This window comes from Molothrus aeneus, chromosome 30 (assembly GCF_037042795.1).
Source record: "Molothrus aeneus isolate 106 chromosome 30, BPBGC_Maene_1.0, whole genome shotgun sequence".
Lineage (NCBI taxonomy): Eukaryota > Metazoa > Chordata > Aves > Passeriformes > Icteridae > Molothrus > Molothrus aeneus.
Genome location: NC_089675.1, coordinates 1460368 through 1481510, shown reverse-complemented (window position 1 = coordinate 1481510; position 21143 = coordinate 1460368). Strand labels below are relative to the sequence as shown.

Genomic DNA, 21143 nt, shown 5'->3' with positions numbered 1-21143 from the left:
GGGACACCCGGTGACATTCCAGGGACATCCTGGTGGCACCCGGTGACATCCCAGCGGTGACACCTTGGGGACATCCAGGGACATCCTGGTGGTGACATCCGGGGACACCTTGGGGACATCCCGGCGATGTCTGGGGACATCCCGGTGACACCCGGGGATGTCCTGGTGATATCTCGGTGACATCCCAGTGACGACATCCCAGTGGTGATAACGCGGTGACATCCCAGTGACATTCGGGGACATCCCGGTGATATCTCGGTGACATCCAGGGACATCCCAGTGGTGACATCCAGGGACATCCCGGTGGCACCCGCTGACATCCCAGTGACATCCAAGGACATCCCGGTCATGTCCCGGTGATATCCCGGCAGTGGCACCCTGGGGACACCTTGGGGACACCTTGGGGACATCCCAGCGGTGACATCCTGGTGATATCCTGGGGACATCCCAGTGACATTCGGGGACATCCCGGCGGTGACATCTTGGGGACATCCTGGTGATAACCCGGGGACGTTCGGGGACATCCTGGGGACACCCGGGGGTGGCATCTTGGTGGCACCTTGGGGACAGCCCCGGCGGTGGCAGCAGCGGCTCCAAGAAGCGCCCCCGGTGTGGGGGGGGGGGCACAGAACCCCGGGGGTCTCTCGGGGTCTCTTTTTGGGGGGGGTCGCAAGGCACCAGCTCAGGAACAGTCCTGGGGGGGGGGGGGCGCTGGGGGGGGGGGTCCCAGCACCTCTTTGGTGGGGGGGGGGTCCCGAGCCCCCCCCGTGGGGATTTGTGGGGGGGGGTCCCCAAATTCAGGGGAGGCTCCGCTCGTCCTGCAGCTCGTACCTGTATGGGGAATGAGGGGGGGACACATCAGAGACCCCTCCCCACATCAGAGACCCCCCCCACATCACAGACCCCCCCCACATCACAGACCCCCCCAAACCCCCCTGAGGATCCCCCAGAACCTTCCTAGAACCCCCCAGGACCCCCCAAACCTTCCCCGGGACCTCTTCAGGAGCCCCCAGACCCCCCCAAACCTTTTCAGGAGCCCCTCAGGACCCCCCAGTCCCTCCCCAGGACCCTCTGATGACCCCCAGACCCCCCAAACCCTCCCCAGGACCCCTTTAGGGACCCCTAGACCCCCCAAACCCTCCCCAGGACCCCCCAGGACCCCCAGCCCCCCTCACCAGCGCGGGTCCCCCTCGCTCAGATCCACCTGGGCCAGCTCCAGCTGCAGCTGTGGGGGGGGGGGGGGGGGGGTGTGGAAAAAAGGGTCTGGGGGGGCTCCAGCGGCACCCCCAGAGCCCCCCAAACGCTCCCCAAAACCCACTGGGGACCCCCAGAGCCCCCAAAACCTCCTGGGGACCCCCAATCCCTCCCCAGGATCCCCTGGAAACTGCCAGACCCCCCCAAACCCTGAACCCCCAATCCCTCCCCAGGACCCCCCAGCTCCGCCAGACCCCCAAACCCTCCCCAAATTCCTCCCAGCATCCCCAAAACCCCTTGGGGACCCCCAGACCTCCCCAAAAACCCCACTCGGCACCCCCAGGCCCCCCAAACCCAAAGCCCCCAAGCGCTGCCCATGACTCCCTGAGGACCCCCAGACCCCCCAAACCCTCCCCAAAACCCCTTGGGGATCCCCAGACCCTCCCCAGGACCCCCCGAGCATCCCCAGGACCCCCTGGGACCCCCAGACCCCCCAAAACCTCCTGGGGATCCCCAAACTCTCCCCAGGACCCCCGGGACCCCCGGACCTTGCCCAGCGTCTCCTTCTCCCGGGTCACGAAATTCACCGAGGATTTCACGGTGGCCTCGAGGCGGCGCCGCGGGGCCTCCTCCGGGGGCAGCTCCCACTCGAACCTGGGGCACCGAGAGGGGCTGGGACCCCCGGGACCCCCAAACCTTCCCCGAAATCCCTCTGGGGACCCCCAAACCCCTCCCCAAAATCCCCTGGAAACCCCTGGGACCCTCCCCAAAACCCCCTCGGGACCCCCAAACCCCTCCCCAAAATCCCTCCGGGGACCCCCGGGACCTTCCCCAGGACCCCCGGGACCCCCAAATCCCTCCCCAAAATCCCCTGGAAACCCCCGGGACCCCCAAACCCCTCCCCAAAATCCCTCTGGGGACCCCCGGAACCTTCCCCAGGACCCCCGGGACCCCCAAATCCTTCCCCAAAATCCCCCAGAAACCCCCAGGACCCCCAAACGCTCCCCAGAATCCTTCTGGGGACCCCCGGGACCTTCCCCAGGACCCTCCCTAAAAACCCCTCGGGACCCCCCAAACCCTCCCCAGGACCCCCCCAGGACCCCCAAACCCCCTAAATCCTCCCCAGAGCCCCCCAAATCCTCCCCTGGACACCCCAAATCCTCCCCAGGACCCCCTCAGGACCCCCCAAACCCGAAGCTCCCAGAGCTCCAACTCCTCCTCAACCTCTCCCAGCCCCCCCAGTTCAGTGTGGGACCCCCCGAAACCCCTCCCCAGGGCCCCCCCTCACCTCTCATTGAACTCGGGGTTCAGGGTCCGTTTCTGCACCCCCGTTTTGCGCTTGGTGGCGCGGCTGCGCTCGGGGAGCAGCACCAGGGACACGTAGGGGTCGGGCAGGTCCTTGGAGGCCGCCCGCAGGTCCCTGGGGAGGTTTGGGGGTGCTCGGGGGGGACCCCAAACTTGGGGGGGGCTGGGGGGGGTCCTGGGGATGTTTGGGGGGTCTGGGGAGGGTTTAGGGGTCAGGGTTTGGGGGTCCTGGGGATGTTTGGGGGGTCTGGGGAAGGTTTGGGGGGGTTGGGGAGGTTTGGGGGTTCAGGGTTTGGGATTTCTGGGGAAGGTTTGGGGGGTCCTCAGGGGGTTTTTGGGGGTTCAGAGTTTGGGAGGTTTGGGGGTCCTGGGGAAGGTTTGGGGGTTCAGGGATTCAGGGTTTGGGGGTTCAGGGTTTGGGGTTCCTGGGGAAGGTCTGGGGGGTCCTCAGGGGGTTTTTGGGAGGGTTTTGGGGTCAGGGTTTGGGGTTCCTGGGGGTCCTCAGGGGGTTCTGGGGATGTTTGGGGGTTCAGAGTTTGGGGGTCCTGGGGAAGGTTTGGGGATTCAGGGTTTGGGAGGTTCTGGGGATGTTTGGGGGTTCTGGGGAGGGTTTGGGGTCAGGGTTTGGGGTTCCTGGGGGTCCTCAGGGGGTTCTGGGGAGGTTTGGGGGTTCAGAGTTTGGGGGTTCAGGGTCTGGGGGTCCTGGGGAGGGTTTGGGGGGGTCTGGGGGTCCCGGGGTGATTTTGGGGGGATCTGGGGGGGTCTCGGCCTCACCTGCAGCTGTGCACGATGGCCACGAGGCGGCGCTGCTCGCGCTGGAACCGGAGCGAGAGCAGCACCCGGGGCCCCTGCGTGGGCTGGGGGCGCCTGGGGGGGCGGGAATTCGGGAATTTGGGGTGCGAGACCCCCCCGAGCACCCCGAGCCCCCCGAAATCCATCCCTGCATCTCTGAGGGGGGGCGGGAATTCGGGAATTTGGGGTCTGAGGGGGTTGGAAATTCGGGAAATTGGGGTTGCAGCCCCCTCCCCACCCAGCACCCCAAAACCCCCCCTGCACCTCTGGGGGTGTTGGGAATTTGGGAATTTGGGGTCTGGGGGGGTCAAAAAATTGGGAATTTTGGGGCGTTTGAAATTTGGGAATTTGGGGTCTGGGGGTGTTGGAATTTGGGAATTTTGGGGTGCAGCCCCCCCCGTCCCCACCTGTCTGCCGGGGGTGGGCACTGACACAATTCCCCCCCCCCCGAAATTCGGAAATTTGGGGTCTGGGGGTGTTGGAATTTGGGAATTTGGGGTCTGGGGGTGTTGGAATTTGGGAATTTTGGGGGGGTTGAAATTCAGGAATTTGGGGTCTGGGGGTGTTGGAATTTGGGAATTTGGGGGGGTTTGAAATTCGGGAATTTGGGGTCTGGGGGTGTTGGAATTTGGGAATTTGGGGTCTGGGGGTGTTGGAATTTGGGAATTTGGGGGGGTTTGAAATTCGGGAATTTGGGGTCTGGGGGTGTTGGAATTTGGGAATTTGGGGTCTGGGGGGGTTGGAATTTGGGAATTTTGGGGGGTTTGAAATTTGGGAATTTGGGGTCTGGGAGGGTTGGAATTTGGGAATTTTGGGGGGTTTGAAATTTGGGAATTTGGGGTCTGGGGGTGTTGGAATTTGGGAATTTGGGGTCTGGGGGTGTTGGAATTTGGGAATTTGGGGGTGCAGCCCCCCCCGTTCCCACCTGTCCGCCGGCACCAGGCGCTGGCGCAGCCCCCCCGCCCCTCGCTGCTCATCTTCCTCCCCCCTCGGCTCCTCCTCCTCCTCCTCCTCCTGGGGCCGCTCCGGGTCCCCCCCCTCGGGGCCTCTCCGGGCCGCCCCCTCCTCAACCTCCAGCGGCACCAGGACCTGCGGGGGGGGCGGGGGTCAGAGGGACCCCCCGAGGGACCCCCACCCACCCCTGGGGACCCCCACTCATTCCAGGGACCCCCACCCACCCCTGGGGACCCTCATTCAGCCCCTGGGACCCTCACTCGCCTCAGGGGATCCCGAGGGACCCCCACTCATCCTGGGGGACCCCCACTCATTCTGGGGGACAGTTTGAGGTCGGGGAGGGGTCTCTCCTCGCCCCCCCAGCCCCCACCCACCCCTGGGGACCCTCACCCACCCCATGGGACCCCCACTCATTCTAGGGACCCCCCACCCACCCGAGGGACCCCCACCTACCCCGGGGGGACCCCCACTCATTCGGGGGGGTGTTCCCATCACCCCCCAACCCCTGGGTGACCCCGAGGGACCCCCACCCACCCTGGGGACCCCGACTCATTATGGGGGGGAGTGCTGGGGTCAGGGGGTCTCCCCTCGCCCCCCCAGCCCCTGGGGGACCCCCACCCACCCCTGGGACCCCCCGAGGGACCCCCACTCATTCCAGGGGACCCCGCCCCACCCCAGGGACCCCTCCCCATTCTTGGGGACCCCCACTCACCCCGAGCTGTGCCCTGAGCAGGATCCGCCCCCCCCCGGCCAGGGGCTCCCACCCGTCGGTGCCGAGCCCGGGCCGGGGCAGCAGCCGCGCCAGGGGCAGCGTCAGAGAGCCCAGGGCCGGCCCCGCCTCGGCCCGGACCTGCGGAGAGACCGGGCCCGGTCTGAGGGAACCGGGCAGAGACCGGGCCCGGTCTGAGGGAACCGGGCAGAGACCGGGCCCGGTCTGAGGGAACCGGGCAGAGACCCCGGCCCGGTCTGAGGGAACCGGGCAGAGACCCTGGCCCAATCCGGGAGAAACAGGCAGAGACCCCGGCCCAATCCGGGAGAAACAGGCAGAGACCCCGGCCCGGACTGAGAGAACCGGGCAGAGACCCCGGCCCGGTCTGAGGGAACCGGGCAGAGACCCCGGCCCAATCCGGGAGAAACGGGCAGAGACCCCGCCCCAATTTGAGAGAACCGGGCAGAGACCCCTCCCCAATTTGAGAGAACCGGGCAGAGACCCTGGCCCAATTTGAGAGAACCAATCAGAGACCCCACCCCAATCTGGGAGAACCGGGCAGAGACCCCGCCCCAATTCTGGAGAACCGATCAGAGACCCCGCCCCAATTCCGGACAACCGATCAGAGACCCCTCCCCAATCCTCTGTGAGATCTCCCCCCTCATTTTGTGAGAAACCCAGCACAGAGACACCCCCCCTAAACCGGGAGATCCCCCCCCTCTCTCTCTATGAGATCCCCTGGTGAGACCCCCCCTCATTTTATGAGAACCCCAGTGATGAGACCCCTCCCCAATCAATGAGACCCCCCCCAATTCGTGAGAACCCCAGCCATGAGATCCCCCCTCTCTATGAGACCCCTCCCCTCAATGAGACCCCCCCCAACCCATGAGACCCCTCCCCCAATTTGTGAGACCCCCCCCCCAACCCATGAGACCCCCCCTCAATGAGACCCCTCCCCTGTCAATGAGACCCCCCCAATCCATGGGACCCTCCCCAATCCGTGAGACCCCCCCACCCCCAATTCACACCCACTCCCCTGTCAATGAGACGCCCCCCAATTCACACCCCCCCCCCCCAGTTCACGCCCCCCCCCCCCCCCCCCACCTGCAGCTCCAGGGTCTCCAGGTGCGGGCGCCTGATGAGGAAGGAGAAGCCTTCATCCCACACGGGCTCCGTGCAGGGGGGGCAGCTCTGGGGAAGGGGGGGGAAATTGAGGAGCTGAGAGACCCTGGGATCCCCCCCCCAAAGCCCCCCGAACCCCCCAAAGCCCCCAAAGCCCACCTTGGTTCTGAAGGAGGCGTCGCCCACGGCCAGGCTGGCAAAGGCTGAGGGGGGCTGGGAGCCCTTCAGGAGCTGGGGGGGACATTTGGGGACATTTTGTGGACATTTGGGGACATCTGGGGATATGTTGGGGTCATTTGGGGACAATTTGGGGACAATTTGGGGACATTTTGGGGACATCTGGGGACATTCAGGGACATTTGGAGTAGTTTTGGGGATGTTTTGGGGACATTTGGGGGACAGTTGGGGACAATTTGGGGACAATTTGGGGACATTGGGGGACATTCAGGGACATTTGGAGTAGTTTTGGGGATGTTTTGGGGACATTTGGGGACATTTTGGGTCATCTGGGGACATTTTGGAGAGATTTTGCCGAGATTCAGGGACATTTCGGGCCATTTTGGGGACATCTGGGGTCATTTCGGGCCATTTTGGGGTCATTTGGGGGCCATTTTGGCTCCATTTGGATCAATTTTGGGGCCATTTTGGAGCCATTTGCGGGTCATCTGGGGCCATTTTGGGGCCATTTGGGTCCATTCTGGTGCCATTTTAGGGCCATTTGGAGCCATTCTGGGGCCATTTTGGGCCATTTTGGCTCCATTTGGGGCCATTTGGAGCCATTCTGGTGCCATTTTGGGCCATTTTGACCCGGTTTTGGTGTCTCCCTCACCGGCAGATCCGCGGCTCTGTCCAGGTACACGCGGAGCAGCGCGGCCGAGAGCTCCGGGCCGTGCTGGGGCTGCAGGAGGGCGTTGGTGTGCAGGACCTGGGGGGAAAAAAGGGTGGGCGGGGGTCGCACCGGGGTGGGCGGGGCCGTACCGGGGTGGGCGGGGCTCGTGTCGTGGTGGGCGGGGCTCGCACCGGGGTGGGCGGGGCTCGTGTCGGGGTGGGCGGGGCTCGCACCGGGGTGGGCGGGGCTCGCACCGGGGTGGGCGGGGCTCGTGTCGGGGTGGGCGGGGCTCGTGTCGGGTGGGCGGGGGTCGCACCGGGGTGGGCGGGGCTCATATCGGGGTGGGCGGGGCTCGTATCGGGGTGGGCGGGGGTCGCACCGGGGTGGGCCGGGGTCCCCAGGAGGGCGGGGATTGGGGAGAGGAAAGGGGGGAAATGGGATAGGGTGGGTTTGGGGTCTGTGGAAGGGGGTTTGGGGTCCATGGGGAGGGGGTTTGGGTGGGTCGGGGGTCGCACAGCGGTCGGGGAGACCCCCGGGAGGGGTCTGGGGTTTGTAGAGAGGGGTCTGGGGTCGGTGGGTTTGGGGTGCCTGGGATGGGTCTGGGGTCCATGGGGAGGGGATTTGAGGTCGGTGGGTCTGGGGGTCTGTAGGACGGGTCTGGGGTCCCTGCAGTGGGTTTGGGGTTTTTAGGGATGGATGTGGGGCCTCTAGGATGGGTCTGGGGTCCCCGGTTTGGGTCTGGGGTCCGCACCCTGTCCAGCAGCTCGGGGCTGGGCCGTGGCTCGAGGCTCTCCAGGCGCACGTGGAGCCGCCCCGAGCGAACGTCCTGGAGGGGCAGCCACTGCGGGGGGGGGGGAATGAGACCCCCACTCACCTTGTGAGACCCCCCCTCAGTCCCTGAGACCCCCCCTCAGTCCCTGAGACCCCCACTCAGTCCGAGAGACCCCCACTCACTCTGTGAGACCCCTCCTCACTTTGTGAGACCCCCCCATATCGCTGAGAGAGCCCCCCCCATCCGTGAGACTCCTCCTCACTTCCTGAGACCCCCTCTCAATTCCTGAGACCCCCCCCTATATCCGTGAGACCCCTCCTCACTTTGTGACACCCCCCCGATCATTGTGACCCCCCCAAACCCATGAGACTCCCCCTCTTGAGACCCCTCCCCACTTTGTGAGACCCCCCTCAATCATTCAGACCCCCCCCACCTTGATAAGCCCCCTCCAGGTGAGACCCCACTCCCCAAAAAGGTGAGACCCCCTCAGAGCCCCCCCCCCCAGCCCCTTCCCCACCTCATCCACGACGCGGCTGCTCAGGACCCTCCTGAGGGGCACCTTGCACCTGGGGGGGGGCACGGGGTGAGACCCCCCCAAAAACCCCCAAAACCCCCCCGAAAACCCCCCCCGAAAACCCCCAAAAAACCCCAAACCCCCCCCCAAAAATCCCCAAAACTCCCAAACCCCAGAAAATCCCCCAAAACCCCCCAAAATTCCCCCAAATCCCCTCCAGAACCCCCAGAAATCCCCCAAAATCCACTCTAGATCCCCCCAAATCCCCTCCTGACCCCCCAAATCCCCCCCAAAACCCCTCCTGACCCCCATAAATTCCCCCAAATCCCCTCTGGACCTTCCAAATCCCTCCAGACCCCCTAAATCCCCTCCAGACCCCCATAAATCCCCCCCAAATCCCTTCCAGACCCCCAGGAATTCCCCCAAAATCCACTCTAGATCCCCCAAAATTCCCCCAAATCCCCTCCGGACCCCCCAGTCCCCCCCAGTTCCCCACCTGCCCAGGAAATCGTCCTTGTCGATGTCTTTGTCGAAGAGGTCGAACTCCACGTCCTGCCCCGGGACATCGTCCACGATCACCTGGGGGCGGCAAAATCCAAATCCTTGATCATCATTGCTCCATGTTCCTCTTGTGCCTCAGTTTCCCCGTGCCTCAGTTTCCCTTTTCCCTCAGTTTCCCCCAGTTTCCCCCTCGCCCGTGCCTCAGTTTCCCTTCTTGTGCCTCAGTTTCCCCCTCTCCCATGCCTCAGTTTCCCCGTGCCTCAGTTTCCCTGTGCCTCAGTTTCCCGTTCCAGAACCACCCCCGTGCCTCAGTTTCCCTTTTCCCTCAGTTTCCCCCAGTTTCCCCCTCGCCCGTGCCTCAGTTTCCTGTGCCTTGGTTTCTCCTTCTCCCGTGCCTCAGTTCCCCCTGTCCCTCACTTTCCTCTGTCCCTCAGTTTCCCCGTGCCTCAGTTTCCCTTCCAGAACCACCCCTGTGCCTCAGTTTCCCTTTTCCCCCCGTTTCCCTGTGCCGTGCCTCAGTTTCTCTTCTTGTGCCTCAGTTTCCCCCTCTCCCATGCCTCAGTTTCCCCGTGCCTCAGTTTCCCCCCCTGCCATGCCTCAGTTTCCCCTCTCCTGTGCCTCAGTTTCCCCTCAGTTTCTGGTGCCTCAGTTTCCCTGTGCCTCAGTTTCCCCTCAGTTTCCCTGGTGCCGTGCCTCAGTTTCCCCCCGGTGCCGTGCCTCAGTTTCCCATTCCAGAAGCAGTTTCTGGTGCCTCAGTTTCCCCTCAGTTTCTGGTGCCTCAGTTTCCCCTCAGTTTCCCTCAGTTTCCCCTCAGTTTCCCGTGCCTCAGTTTCCCCATGCCTCAGTTTCCCCTCAGTTTCCGGTGCCTCAGTTTCCCCTCAGTTTCCCTCAGTTTCCCCTCAGTTTCCCGTGCCTCAGTTTCCCCTCAGTTTCCCTCAGTTTCCCCTCAGTTTCCCCGTGCCTCAGTTTCCCCTCAGTTTCCCTCAGTTTCCCCTCAGTTTCCCGTGCCTCAGTTTCCCCTCAGTTTCCCCGTGCCTCAGTTTCCCTCAGTTTCCCCTCAGTTTCCCGTGCCTCAGTTTCCCGTGCCTCAGTTTCCCCTCAGTTTCCCCTCAGTTTCCCCGTGCCTCAGTTTCCCTCAGTTCCCCGTGCCTCAGTTTCCCCTCAGTTTCCCCGTGCCTCAGTTTACCTCGTAGCTCTCGTTCCAGCGCGGGTTCAGCTCCTCTCGCACCACGCGGCTCCGGAAGCGGCTCCCGCCCGCGCGGGTCTCGGCGTAGGGGTCGGAGCGGCCCCGCACGAGGCCCCCGAGCCGCTGGTCCTTGGCCACGAGATCCGCGGCCTCCAGGAGCTGCACCCGCAGCACCCGCTGGGCACCGGGAACACACCGGGAACACCGGGAGGTGAGGGACCGACGGACCGGACAGACCCACGGACACCCCGAACCCCCCTCCGGGACCACCGGGACCCCCCGAGCCGCTGGTCCTTGGCCATGAGATCCGCGGCCTCCAGGAGCTGCACCCGCAGCACCCGCTGGAACCGGGAACACAGCGGGAACTGACCGACGGACCGGACAGACCCACGGACACCCCCTCCCCCGGACAGCCCCGGACAGCCCTGAACCCCCCCCGGGACCACTGGGACACCGGGAGCTGCGCGGGGGGACCGAGGGACGGGACAGACCCAAGGACAGCCCCGGGAGCACCGGGAACCCCCTCAAGAGCTCCGCAAGAGCTCCCCAGGCCCCCCCCCCCAAAAATCCCTGACCCTCCAGGACCCCCACCCTCACCCCCAGGACCCCCCGAGACACCCCCAGGACCCCCCAGAACCACCCCAAGACCGCCCAAGTCCCCCCCAGGACCCCCCCCCTCACCCCTAGAACCCCCCAGGATCCCCATCCTGACCCTCAGGACCCCCCAGGACTCCCCAAGACCCCTCCTCAAAATCCCTGCCCCCATCTTGACACCCAGGACCCCCCCCCAGAACCCCCCCAAGACCCCCTCAGGACCCCCCAAGACCCTCCCAGGGCCCCCACCCTCACCCCCAGGACCCCCCACTATCCCCCAGGACCCCTATAACCCCCCAGAACCCCCCCCCAGGACCCCCTCAGGACCCCTCAAGACTCCCCAGAACCCCCCGACCCCCCAGAAACCCCCCAGGACCCCCCAAGACTCCCCAGAACCTCCTCACGACCACCCAAGACCCTCCCAGGACCCTCCAGGACCCCATCCCAAAATCCCTGACCCCCATCCTGACCGCCAGAACCCCCCCAGGACCCCCTCAGGTCTTCCTAGGACCCCCCAGAACCCCCCCCAAGACCTCCCAGGACCCCCATAACCCCCCAGGACCCCCATAACCCCCTCAGGACCCCCCCAAGACCCCCATAACCCCCCCAGGACCCCCAAGACCCCCCCAAGACCCCCCCCATAAGCCCCTCAGGACCCCCCAGGACCCCCATAACCCCCCAAGACCCCCCCCTATAACCCTCCCAGGACCCCCCAGGACCCCCCAAGACCCCCCCAGGACCCCCTAAGACCCCCCCAAGACCCCCCAGGCCCCCTCCCCACCTCGGTGCCGGAGCGGGGGTCGGGCCCGGCCCGGCTCGGTCTCCGGGGGGTCCCTCGGTGTCACCTTTGGGGGGCTCCGCCTGTCCCGGGGTGGCCGCGCCGGGCTCGGGGGGCTCCGGGAACAGCACCTGGAGATGGGGGGGGGGGTCAGAGGGACCCCAAAAACCCCCCCGGGACCCCCACCCCCGGAGCCCCCTCCTCACCCGGAGCTCCAGCTGGAGGTGCAGGAGCGCCCCCGGCCCCGAGCGCTGCAGCGGGAAGGGCTCGGCCAGCGACAGCGACGGCGACTCCAGGAGTCGCGACAGAGGCAGCGACAGAGAGCCCAGGGGGGACTGGCGGGGGTCGTCCTTCACCTGAGGGGACAGCGGGGACGTTTGGGGGCAGATTTGGGGGGATTTTGAGGGGGGGAATATGGGGGAGTATGGGAGGAGTGAGGGGGGAATGGGGGGAAAAGGGAGAAAAAAGGTGGGGGAAAATGGGGGAAAGGAGGGGTGATAAAAGGGGGGAAAAAGGGGGGAAATGGGATTAAAAATTGGGGGGAAGGGGAGGAAAAAGGGGGGGAAGAGGAGGGGAAAAAGAAGGGGGGAAATAGGGGGGGAAAGGGGGAAAATAGGGGTGAAAATGGGGAAAAAAGGTGGAGAAAAAAAGGGGAAAATGAGAGAAAAAAGGGGGGAAGAGGGGGGGAAATGGGGGGAAAAGGGGAAAAAAGGGAGGGGAAGATATGGGGAAAAAAGGGGGGAATATGGGGGCATTTGGGGGAAACAGAGCCGGGTTTTGGGGGGATTTGGGGGCACACAGAGCCGGGTTTTGGGGGGATTTGGGGGCACACAGAGCCGGGATTTTGGGGGGACACAGAGCCGGGTTTTGAGGGGATTTGGGGGCACACAGAGCCGGGTTTTGGGGTCCCACCTGGAAATCCACGTCCTGGTTGCGGGGGTCGTGCAGGAAGAAGCGGAAGGCGTCCTCCCACACGGGGGCTGAGGTGTTGCAGACCACCTTAGGGAGGGTGGGGGGGCTCAGGTCAGACCCCCAAAACCCCCCAAAAACCCCCCAAAACACCCCCAGACCCCTCCCTCCCACCTTGCTCTCCCTGGTGACGTCCTGCACCGACACCTGAACCACGGGGTTGGGCTCCTTGCCTGCTTTCCTTACCTGCACCAAAAACGGGGGGTCAAGGGGGGGGTCCCCCACTTCTGACCCCCCCCGGGACCCCCCTCAACCCCCCCAGCCCCCCCCAGACTCACGGGCAGCCCCTCAGCCCTGTCCAGATACACCACGAGGATGGCGGAGGAGGGCGGGTCAGGCTTGGCCACGATTTTTTGGTTCTTTTCCAAAACCTGGCGGAGGCCAAAAATTTTGGGAGGGGTCTGATAAGGCAGGACCCCCCCCGCCCCCTTCCAACACAGCTGAACCCCAAAATTGTCCCGGGACTGACCTGGTCCAGCTTGGAGGCATCGGAGAGCAGCGAGAGCCACTCCAGGCGCAGGTGGAGCCGGCCCTGCCCGCCCTCCTGCAGCGGGAACCACTTGGGGGAAAAAGGGGAAAAATGGGGAAAATGGGAAAAATGGGGAAAAAGGGAAAAATGGGGAAAATGGGGAAAATGGGGAAAATGGGGAAAAGGGGAAAAAGGGGAAAAAGGGGGAAAAGGGGAAAAAGGGAAAAAGGGAAAAATGGGGAAAATGGGAAAAATGGGGAAAATGGGGAAAAGGGGAAAAAGGGGGAAAAGGGGGAAAAGGGGGAAAAGGGGGAAAAGGGGGAAAGGGGAAAAAGGGGAAAAAGGGGGAAAAATGGGGGGAAAGGGGGAAAAGGGAAAAAGGGGGAAAAGGGGGAAAATGGGGAAAATGGGGAAAATGGGGAAAAAGGGGAAAAAGGGGAAAAAGGGAAAATGGGGAAAAGGGGGAAAAGGGGAAAAATGGGGAAAATGGGGAAAAGGGGAAAAAGGGGAAAAAGGGAAAATGGGGAAAATGGGAAAAAGAGGAAAAAGGGGGAAAAGGGGGAAAAGGGGAAAAAGGGGAAAAAGGGGGAAAAATGGGGAAAAATGGGGAAAAATGGGGAAAAATGGGGAAAAATGGGGAAAAGGGGAAAAAGGGGAAAAAGGGGAAAATGGGAAAAGGGGGAAAAGGGGAAAAATTGGGAAAATGGGGGGAAAGGGGAAAAAGGGGGAAAAGGGGAAAAATGGGGAGGGGGCATCAGCGCGACCCCCCCAAACCCCAAATCCCCAAATCCCCAAATCCTCACATCCCCAAACCCCAAATCACCAAATTCCCAAATCCTCAGATCCCCAAATTCCCGAACCCCCAAAACTCAAAATTCCCAAATCCCCAAATCCTCAGATCCCCAAATCCTGAAATCCCCAAACCCCAAATTCCCAAATCCCCCAGAACTCACCTCGTCCATCACCCGAGCTCTGAGCACCTCCCCGAGGTCCAGCTTCATCCTAGGGGGAGGAAATTTGGGAATATTTGGGGATTTTTGGGATTCTGGGATTTGGGGATTTTCGGGGATTTGGGGATTTAGGAATTTGGGGATTTGGGAATTTGGGGGTTTGGGGGTTTGGAGATTTGGGAATTTGGGGATTTGGGGATTTGGGGATTTGGGGATTTAGGATTTTGGGGATCCTAATCCTAATCCTGGGGATTTTTTGGAATTTGGGGGGAGAGGGTGGAGACCCCTCCCCAAATTTGGGGGTGCCCCCCTCACCTGCCCAGCAGATCGTCCTTGTCGGGGTCCTTGTCGAAGAGCTCCACCTCCAGCTCCTGCCCGGGCACCTCGTGCACCATGAACTGGGGGGACAGCGGGGATGGGGGGTCCCGTGTGCCCCCCGGGGCATCCCCGTGTCCCCAAAATCTCCCTGGGGACCAGGGCGGGGCCCCGTGTCCGTCCCTCTGTCCCTCTGTCCATCCCTGCCATCCATTCCTTTGTCCGTCCCTGGTGTCTGTCCCTCCATCCCTTTGTCCGTCCCTCCGTCCATTCCTCTGTCCATCCCTCCATCCTTCTGTCTGTCCCTCTGTCCGTCCCCAGTGTCCATCCATCCATCCATCCATCCATCCATCCATCCATCCATCCATCCATCCATCCATCCATCCATCCCTCTGTCCATCCCTGCCATCCATCCCTGGTGTCCGTCCCTCCATCCCCATTGTCCGTCCCTCTGTCCATTCCTCTGTCCCTCTGTCCATCCCCCCATCCCTCTGTCTGTCCCTCTGTCCGTCCCCAGTGTCCATCCATCCCTCTGTCCATCCCTTCTTGTCCGTCCCTGGTGTCCATCCCTCCATCTCCACCGTCCATCCCCGATGTTCATCCCTCTGTCCATCCATCCCTGCTGGTGGCCGCCTGTGTTCCTCCCTGTGTCCCTCTGTCTGTCCATCCCTCTGTCCGTCTGTCCCCCTATCCATCCCTGTGTCCGTCTGTCCCCCTCACCTCGTACATCTCGTCCCACACGGGGTCCAGGCTGTCCCCGATGACCCTGCTGGTGGCCGCCTGTGTCCCCACCCTGAGCAGCGCGTACGGGTCCGAGCGGCCCTGGACGAGCCCGCCCAGGAACCGATCCTTGGAGCGCAGCGCCCGCGCGGCCACCAGCGACACCCGCACCACGCCCTGGGGACAATGGGGACAGTGAGGGGACAGCAGGGTCACCATGGGGACAGCAGGGTCACCAGGGACACCATGGGGACAACAGGGACACCATGGGGACAATGAGGGGACAGCAGGGTCACCAGGGACACCCGCACCACGCCCTGGGGACAATGGGGACAGAGAGGGGACAGCAGGGTCACCATGGGGACAGCAGGGTCACCATGGGGACAACAGGGTCACCAGCGACACCCGCACCACGCCCTGGGGACAATGGGGACAGAGAGGGGACAGCAGGGACACCATGGGGACAATGAGGGGACAGCAGGGTCACCATGGGGACAGCAGGGACAGCAGGGACACCTGCACCACGCCCTGGGGACAGAGAGGGGACAGCAGGGTCACCGTGGGGACAGCAGGGACAGCAGGGTCACCATGGGGACAGTGAGGGGACAGCAGGGTCACCATGGGGACACACAGCCACCAGCGACACCCGCACCACGCCCTGGGGACAATGGGGACAGTGAGGGGACAACAGGGACACCATGGGGACAGCAGGGACAGCAGGGACACCATGGGGACAACAGGGACACCATGGGGACAGTGAGGGGACAGCAGGGTCACCATGGGGACAATGAGGGGACAGCAGGGTCACCATGGGGACAGCAGGGACAGCAGGGTCACCGTGGGGACAGTGAGGGGACAGCAGGGTCACCATGGGGACAACAGGGTCACCAGCGACACCCGCACCATGCCCTGGGGACAATGGGGACAAAAGGAGGGAAAGGGGTGGAAAGAATGGAGGGGGAAGGGGAAAAGGGGAAGAAAAAAAAGGGGAAAAGGAGAAGAAAAAAAGGGGAAAAGGAGGGGGAAAACGGGAAAGGGGGAAAGGGGAAAAGGAGGGAAAATGGGGGGGGGTCAAAGGACAAAATGAGGGGGGGGTCAGAAAGTGATAATGGGAGAGGGTCAGAGGGTAAAATGAGGGGGTCATAAAGGTAAAATGGGGGTGTCAGAAGGAGAAAATGGAGAGGGTCAGAAAGGGAAAATGGGGGGGGGTTAAAAGGGTGAAATTTGGGGGAGTCAGAAGGGGGAAATGGGGGTGTCCAAAGGGCAAAATGGCAGAGATGAGAAAGGGAAAATTGAGGGGATCAGAAAGAGAAAACGGAGGGGTCAGAAAGGTAAAATTGAGCATTCAGAAGGGAAAAAATGGAGAGGGTCAGAAAATGAAAATGGGGGGGTCATAAAGGTAAAACGGGGGGGGTCCTAAAGGTAAAACGGGGGGGGTCCTAAAGGTAAAACGGGGGTGTCACGACCCCCCCGGCCCCCTCCCCATCCCCTCACCCTGGGCAGGGGCCAGCGCAGCCTTGGGGGTGTCAGAAGGAGAAAATGGAGAGGGTGAGGAAATGAAAATGGGGGGGTCCTAAAGGTAAAACGGGGGGGGTCCTAAAGGTAAAACGGGGGGGGTCCTAAAGGTAAAACGGGGGTGTCACGACCCCCCCGAACCCCCCCAGCCCCTCACCCTGGGCAGGGGCCAGCGCAGCCGCGCAGCCTCGGGCAGGTCGGGCAGCAGCGGCACCAGGAGCCGGTTGGGCAGCACCAGGTAGGAGGCGATGCTGTCCATGATCATCGAGTCCGACATGGAGCTGGGGCGGGGGGGGGACACAAACACGGTCGGGGGGGGGCACGCGGTCGGGGGGGGTCCCCAGAGGGTCCCCAAAAAGCGGGGGGGGCTCACCTGAGCCCCGGGATGTCCAGCAGGTTGGTCATTCCTGTCCAGTTGATGTCCAGCGTCTGCAATGGGGGGGGGGTAACAGAGGGAGGGGCACTCCTGGTGGCCTTTATTGGGGGGGGGGGGTCTGGGGTCCTTTTTGGGGGAGGGAAAGACCCCCGGGTGTCCTTTAGGGGTGGGGGAATCCCCAGTGTGTGCTGGGGGGGGTCTGGGGTCCTTTTTGTTGGGGGGGGTTCTGTTCCTTTTTTTGGGGGGGGCATCCACCCCCGGGGTGTCCTGGAGGGGTCTGGGGTCCTTTTTTTGGGGTGGGGGACACTCCCGCTGTGTCCTGGGGGGGTTCCCATTCCCTTTATTCCCGTGGGGAGGGGGGTTCCCATTCCCTTTTTCCTGTGGGAGAGGGGGTCCCGTTCCCTTTTTTTATTGGGGGGGGTTCCCATTCCCTTTATTCCATGGGGGGGGCTCCCATTCCCTTTTTCCTGTGGGAGAGGGGGTTCCTGTTCCCTTCATTCCTGTGGGGGGGTTCGCATTCCCTTTTTCCTGTGGGAGAGGGGGTCCCGTTCCCTTTTTCCCATGGGGGTTGGTTCCCATTCCCTTTTCTCCATGTTCCCATTCCCTTTATTCCATGGGGGGGGTTCCCATTCCCTTTTTCCCTTGGTGGGGGGTTCCCATTCCCTTTTTTCCATGTTCCTATTCCCTTTTCCCTGTGGGAGAGGGGGTTCCCATTCCCTTTATTCCCGTGGTGGGGGGGTTCCCATTCCCTTTTCCCCATGTTCCCATTCCCTTTTTCCCTTGGTGGGGGGTTCCCATTCCCTTTTTCCCATGGGGGTTGGTTCCCATTCCCTTTTTTCCATGTTCCCATTCCCTTTATTCCATGGGGGGGTTCCCATTCCCTTTTTTCCCTTGGTGGGGGGTTCCCATTCCCTTTTTTCCATGTTCCCATTCCCTTTATTCCATGGGGGGGTTCCCATTCCCTTTTTCCCGTGGTGGGGGGGGTTCCCATTCCCTTTTCTCCATGTTCCCATTCCCTTTTCCCCATGTTCCCATTCCCTTTATTCCATGGGGGTTGGTTCCCATTCCCTTTTTTCCATGTTCCCATTCCCTTTATTCCATGGGGGTTGGTTCCCATTCCCTTTTCTCCATGTTCCCATTCCCTTTATTTCAGGGTGGGGGGTTCCCATTCCCTTTTTCCCTTGGTGGGGGGTTCCCATTCCCTTTTTTCCATGTTCCCGTTCCCTTTTCCCGTGGGGGGGTCCCCGTTGGGGTCTCACCGGGCGGCGGATGAAGAACAGGCTGAGCGCCCCCACGATGGGCGCATCCCCCAGCAGCGGCTCCAGGATGATCCTGAGCACCCCATGGAGCTGGGGGGGGGGGGTCCACAATGAGCCGGGACCCCCCCCTCAACACCACCCCCACCCCAAAAATCCCCCCCCCTTCTCCCCAAAACCTCACCTGCATCCCCTTCACCCCCGCCTTGCAGAAGAATTTCTTCACCTCCACGTCGATCTGGACGTCGCCCACGTAGCTGGGGGGGCACAAATTGGGGTGGGGGCGTCACCACGACCCCACGACCCCCCCCCCACCCCCCCCGGACCCCTCCCCAGCTCGGCGACCCCCCCTCAGGTGTCTCACCTGATGTTGAGGTCCAGCAGGATTTGCTTCTTGTGGGTTCCAGGGTGGGCTTGGACCCCCAGGACACGGAGGGGCTGTGGGGGGGGGGAATTTGGGATTTTTTTTGGGGGGGGGGGTCTCGGTATTTTGTGGGGGAGGGGTCAGGGGATTTAGGGGGTCCTGGGGGCGGGGTTTAGAGGGGGTCTGGGGGGGTTTAGGGGTTCCTAGGGGTCTTTAGGGGGGATTTAGGGGGGTTCTGGGACGGCTTTAGGGAGAGGTTAGGGCGTCCTGGGGGGGTTTAGGGGGTCCTGGGAGGGGTTTAGGGGGATTTAGGGGGGGTCTGGGGGGATTTATGGGGTCTTGGGAGGGGTTATAGGGGTTTTAGGGGGGTTCTGGGGGGTTTAGGGGGTCCTGGAAGAGGTTTGGGGGGGATTTAGGGGGTCCTGGGGGGGTCTGGGACAATTTAGGGGGTCATGGGGGGGCTTTAGGGGGGGTTCGGGGGTCCTGGGAGGAGTTTAGGGGAGATTTAGGGGGTCCTGGGGGGGGCTGGGGGTGTTTAGGGGCTCCTGGGGGGGTCTGGGGGGTTTGGGGCATCCTGAGAGGGGTTATAGGGGATTTAGGGGTTCCTGGCGGGGTCTGGGTGGATTTAGGGGGGACTTATGTGGGTCCTAGGGGGGTGTGGGAGGGGTTTTGAGGTGATTTTGGGGGGTCCCTGGGGGGGGGTCAATGGCACCAGGGGCCCCCCCAGTGTCACCTTCTGTCCCAGGTCCACCCTGGTGAAGGTGAAGCTCTGCAGGTGAGCGCTGGAGGCGCGGATGGCCGGGGCCACGGAGTCCTGCAGGAGCTTCTCGAGATAGCGGCCCAGGAAGGGCCAGGCCTGGGCCAGGACCTGCCGGACACACGGACAGATGGACAGACGGACAGGGACACCGGGATGGACACACGGACACGGGGATGGACACACAGACACGTGGACAGGGCCATGGAGTCCTGCAGGAACATCTCCAGGAACTGCCCCAGGGAGGCCAGGCCTGGGCCAGGAGCTGCTGGACACACGGACAGATGGGCAGGGACACTGGGATGGACACACGGACACCAGCATGGACACATGGACACACGGACATGGGGATGGACAGATGGACACAGGCACGGGGGATGGACTTTGGGAAAGGAGATGGACACTGGAAGTGGAAGGATGGACACTGGGGATGGAGGGATGGACAGAGGCAGGGATGGACAGATGGACACAGGGAGGGAGGGAGAGGAAAGAGGCCGGAAGGGAGGGACGGAGGGACGGAGGGACAGAGGGACAGAGGGACAGAGGGAGTGAAGGAAAGAGGCCAGGAGGGAGGGAAGGATGCGAGAGGGAGGGACAGAAGAGGGAAGGAGGAGGAGGAGGAGGGAGGGATGGAAAGAGGGAGGGAGGGACAGAGGAGGGATGGAAGGAGGGAGGGACGCAGGAGGGACAGGGGGATGCGGGAGGGATGGAGGGAGGGACGCGGGAGCGGCGGGAGGAGGCGCGGGCGGGACACACGGACACAGGGACACACGGACACACGGACATAGGGACATAGGGACACACGGACACAGGGACACACGGACGCCTCACCTTGTTGAGCCATTCCGCCCGCTCCACATCCGGGAAGCTGACCTGGGGGGGGACGGACAGGGAGGGGGGGCCCTGAGCCCGGCGGGGACCACCGGGGACACCGGGCCCCTCCTGGCCCCGTGCCTCAGTTTCCCCAAGCTCCCGCTCAGCCCCCAACACCTCCCCAAAAGGGGGGTCCCGGTGTGGGGGGTGCGGACCCCTCCCAGCCCGCGGGGAGGGCAGGAAACGGCCCCCCCGGGCCCGGTGAGTCACGGCACTGCCGGAAGGCCCGGGCGGTACCGCGGCTGTCCCGGGGAGCGGAGCGCGGGGACCCCGCCCTGGGGCGGCCACCGGGGGATGGCGGATGGGGGGGGGGTCCCGGTGATCCCGGGGGGTCCCGCACGGCCGCGAGCTCCGAGCAGGGCTCGGTGCGGTCCCGCCCCACCGGGAAAGCCAAGGAGCGGCTGGGGAGCAGCACCGGGGGGACCGGGAGATGCCCGAGGGGCTCTGGGGGTCCCGAGCGGTGCAGAGAGAAGGGACCGGGAGCGGTGCGGGATGCGCGGCACAGCCCGGGGTTCCCAGCGGGGACCGTGCGGTGCCGCGGGGTCCCCCCGTGCCGGGACAGCTCCGGTGGGGCCCGGGGCGGCTGTCGGGGGTCCCGGTGCGGCTGTCGGGGGTCCCGGGGGTGCGCGGGGCTGGGGAGGGTCCCCAGGTGCGCCAAGCGTGACCCAGAGCGGAGCAGAGAACCGGGCCCCGCCCGGGAAGTGCGGGGAACTCAAGCGGTGCCCGCAGCGCGGCAGAACCGGGAGAGCCTCGGGAATCCCGGGGATCCCATCGGGAGCCGCTGCGCTTCCCAAACTCCCACCGAGAGAGGGTGGGGGGGAAGAAGAGGAAGGCGGTGCCCGGTGCGGGGATCCCGCCGGGGCTTCCCCCGGGGCGATAACGGCGCCGCAGCACCGATAACGGCTTGGGAGCACCTTACCCAGGCCGGCAGCTCCCCGCGGGCGGCGGCGCGCACCGCCGCTTCTTCTTCGCGGTGCAGGCGCTCGGCCGCGCGCATCCCGCGCTCCCGGGCGCGCCGCCGCCGCCGCCAGCCCGCGTAGAGCGCCAGGGCGAGCACCACGGCGCCCGCCCCGAGCCCCAGCAGCCCCGCGGCGTAAGCGGGCAGCGCCCAGAGCAGCCGCCGGCCCAGGGCGCCCAGCGCCGCCAGCCCGAGCCCGCCCCGCCGCTCCATCTCCGCTCCCGCTCCGCTCCGCGCTCCCGTTCCGCTCCCGCCGCGGCGCCGCCCCGGCCGCGCCCCGCGCACGCACGCGGCGCTGATTGGCTGAGCGGAGCGGCTCGGGACACGCCCCCACACAACGCACGCACCGCCCATTGGATGCCAGCCAGCTC

General features: G+C 64.1%; 1 protein-coding gene across 1 annotated transcript; it reads right to left on the bottom strand.

The window, feature by feature from the left end:
* Positions 1–718: 718 nt before the first annotated feature.
* On the bottom strand, positions 719–20985 carry ESYT1 (extended synaptotagmin 1). Its single transcript, XM_066567561.1, is given in 31 exon segments — positions 719–831; positions 1176–1225; positions 1743–1848; positions 2483–2614; positions 3274–3366; positions 4217–4380; positions 4958–5095; positions 6059–6145; positions 6236–6307; positions 6906–7001; positions 7657–7746; positions 8195–8243; positions 8688–8770; positions 9879–10055; positions 11254–11313; positions 11316–11606; positions 12163–12249; positions 12334–12405; positions 12498–12590; positions 12689–12778; positions 13642–13690; positions 13954–14036; positions 14674–14850; positions 16346–16469; positions 16562–16617; positions 17824–17913; positions 18005–18077; positions 18185–18258; positions 18918–19052; positions 19773–19814; positions 20734–20985. Coding segments are annotated over 31 exon segments (3219 nt in total). The 3' UTR covers positions 719–797.
* Positions 20986–21143: the final 158 nt, after the last annotated feature.